The following is a 2,786-nucleotide window of genomic DNA, read 5'->3' as shown; positions in this document are numbered from 1 at the left end:
TCCGGTCCCGGCCTTCACTTCAAGCCCATCTGCCCCACTTCATACCGAACGAAGTCCCTTCCCACCAAAGCCAGGCCTCTCTCCGGCCTCGCTCGAATCCGTTGGACGTTAACGCCTCCCCCGCAATGGGCGGGAGGAAGGGCTGCAGCTTCCGGCGGCAAATGGCAGGGCAGCGCGTGGCGCTGCGCGCTCTCTTCGGCACGGGCCTGCTGCGTGCGCCGGCCCATCTCCGCCGCCGTTACGGGCTTCCCAGCCCCAGCAGTGCCCATTGGGCCGGCCCAAAGGGTGTCCGCGGTGCCGAAGTGAAGTGTTCCGAGTGGGGGAGGGGAAGAGACACCGAACCATTTATGCTAATCAGTGCGCACGTCCTTTACGGAGATTGGCCAGGGTTTTACTCTAGAAGCCAATCACTTCAGAACAAGGGTGGGCCCGTCGAGATCTCTCACACTCATTGGCTGGAAGGTTGCGGCGCTAGGGGAGAGTTTAAAACAAGAGTATCCGGGATTATTTTTTTCCCTGCCGTGCGGTGCGTGTCCCGGAAGTGACGCATGGCCCTGGCCGGGCGGCCGCCCTGCCCCCGCTTCCTTTCACGCCGTCGCTGCCCGTAGGTGGTTGTGGCCACTGTGCCTGGAGGGAGGCGGCGGCGGCCAGTAATGCCTGGGAAACTCCTCTGGGGGGACATTATGGAGCTGGAAGCACCCTTGGAGGAGTCCGAGAATCAGAGGAAGGAGAGGCAAAAGGTGCGCTGAGGAAGGGCCGCGCCTCCTTTTGGGCTGCGCCGGCTTGGGCGGGGAGGGAAACTGTCCCTGATGATGGCCTGTCAGAACCCGGCCGGAGCATCCGAGGGCCTCCTCTCGCGCCGCCCTCGGCCTTGTGAGGTCGCTCAGGGACCATTCCCACTTCCACGCTCCCGACCTGGAGAAGGACAGTCTTGGGCTTTGGGCCGGCCGCCCTGGCCCCTCATCCCTTCCCGTTGGCACCTGAATCTTTCCTAAAAGATGGGCAGACTCAAGCTCCCGTCACAACGAAATCTGTTCTTTCTTTCCTTTCTCAAGCAGCAAGGCCTGTCCTTTGGTTCTCATTGGCGTCTTAGAAGATGATCACGAAAAATGATGGCCTTGAATATGTGTTGCTTCTCTGTCACCCTGTCCTGTGTGCGAGAATCTTGAGGAAAGATTTTTTTACAAACCTCGATAACTAGTCTGTAGAGGCTTAAGGAAAAGTGTCAGCGTTGCCACGGTTTGTGAGTGATGGAGATTGTGTGGGTTGTATTATTGATAGCCCTCGCTGTCAGTATTTTCATTCAATCTGCAGGTATTTATTGAGCCTAATTTGTACCATATTCTTTGCTGAGCACCAAGGAGTTTAAACTAAATAAGTATAAGAAATGGCCCCTACCCTCAAGGTGCCTGTAGAGGAGTTGTGGAGACTTTTCTTCCCCTGCCTTCCAAAAAAAAGGAAAAGAAAAGGGTGGGGAAATCCCAGAATAATTAGAGAATCACATGGTGCTGAAAAATGCACAGGTATTTGACCTAGAGAAAAGAAAACAGAGCCGAGGAGGCTAAGGTGGCAGTATTTGAAGGCTGACGTTTGACAAAACAAATGAGCCTTGTTTTATATAGTCTTAGAGAGCACAATCTACCCCTCTGACCTTATCATTAAGGTAAACTTGCCATTCCAGCCAGTTTTCTTTTATTGTGGTAAAATACACCTACCTTAAAATTTACCATATTAACCGTTTTTAAGTGTATAGTTCTGTGGCATTAAGTATATTTACATTGTTCTGCAACCATAACTACCATCTGTCTCCAGAACTTTTTCATCATCCCAAACTGAAACTCTGTGCCCACTAAATACTAACTCCCATTTTGCTCTCTTCCCACCCTTGGCAACCATCATTCTACTTTCTGTCTCTATGAATTTGACTACTGTAGGTACCTAGAGTAGAGTGTAAGTGGAATCACCAAGCAGTTATTTTAATTTTGGCTCGTCTTGAAATACTTGTCTTTCCTTATGCATCCAAATCCTATCCCTCTGTCAAGGTCTAGTCTTTTCTAACCACTCTAGTGTACAGTAATCTCATTCCCCTTTGAATTCTTGCTCCAGTAACTTTGTCATTCAATTGGTATTTGTTATGTGCTTCCTTGTAAAGTTAGCTCATTTTTCCTGTGTGTATCTTTTCCAAAGATTTCTCAAAGATTCTTAAGGAAAATGACCGTATCTTTGTCCATCCTTACATTTCACTATATTCTTGTAAGCTGATAGCTTTCATGTTGTCAGTTCTCCAGAAATACTTGTTGATTCCCCTTTAACTATGAAAGATAACTGGAGATTAGGAAATGATTGGATTGGAATACCAACTAATAGAAATAGAACATGACAATAGTGGTCTGGTATTGAGACGAAGGTAACTTTGGTTTGGATGTGTTGAGATATGCAACTGGTCCTTAGGTTCTTAGACTTGGAATGCAGGTGAGGAACGGAGTCTGAAAGTGTTGAAGCTATGAAAATGGTATGAAAGAATACAGAAAGATTTAAGGAGCATCCACAGAAGGGGGAGGGAGAGGAACCATTGAAGAAGATGTGATAGGCCGGGCTTGGTAGCTCACGCCTGTAATCCTAGCACTCTGGGAGGCCAAGGCGGGAGGATTGCTTGAGCTCAGGAGTTCGAGACCAGCCTGAGCAAGAGCGAGACTCCATCTCTACTAAAAATAGAAAGAAATTAGCTGGACAATTAAAAATATATATAAAAAATTAGCCGGGCATGGTGGTGCATGCCTGTAGTC

The 2,786-nt window shown here is 48.6% G+C and overlaps 1 protein-coding gene across 1 annotated transcript in view; it reads left to right on the top strand.

Annotated features, from left to right (window-relative positions):
* Nucleotides 1-532: 532 nt before the first annotated feature.
* LOC105821727 (ATP-dependent RNA helicase DDX50-like) overlaps nt 533-2,786 on the top strand; it is a 32,304-nt gene continuing 30,050 nt past the window's right edge. Inside the window, exon 1 of the mRNA XM_012658494.1 lies at nt 533-740. Coding sequence (XP_012513948.1) covers nt 654-740 — 87 coding nt within the window. The 5' untranslated portion in view covers nt 533-653. The remainder of the gene's footprint in view (nt 741-2,786) is intronic.

Source organism: Propithecus coquereli, unplaced genomic scaffold, assembly GCF_000956105.1.
Source record: "Propithecus coquereli isolate 6110/MARCELLA unplaced genomic scaffold, Pcoq_1.0 Scaffold117, whole genome shotgun sequence".
Classification (NCBI taxonomy): Eukaryota; Metazoa; Chordata; class Mammalia; order Primates; family Indriidae; genus Propithecus; species Propithecus coquereli.
Note: the sequence above shows the minus strand (reverse complement) of the source record. Positions and strands in the feature narration are given on the sequence as shown.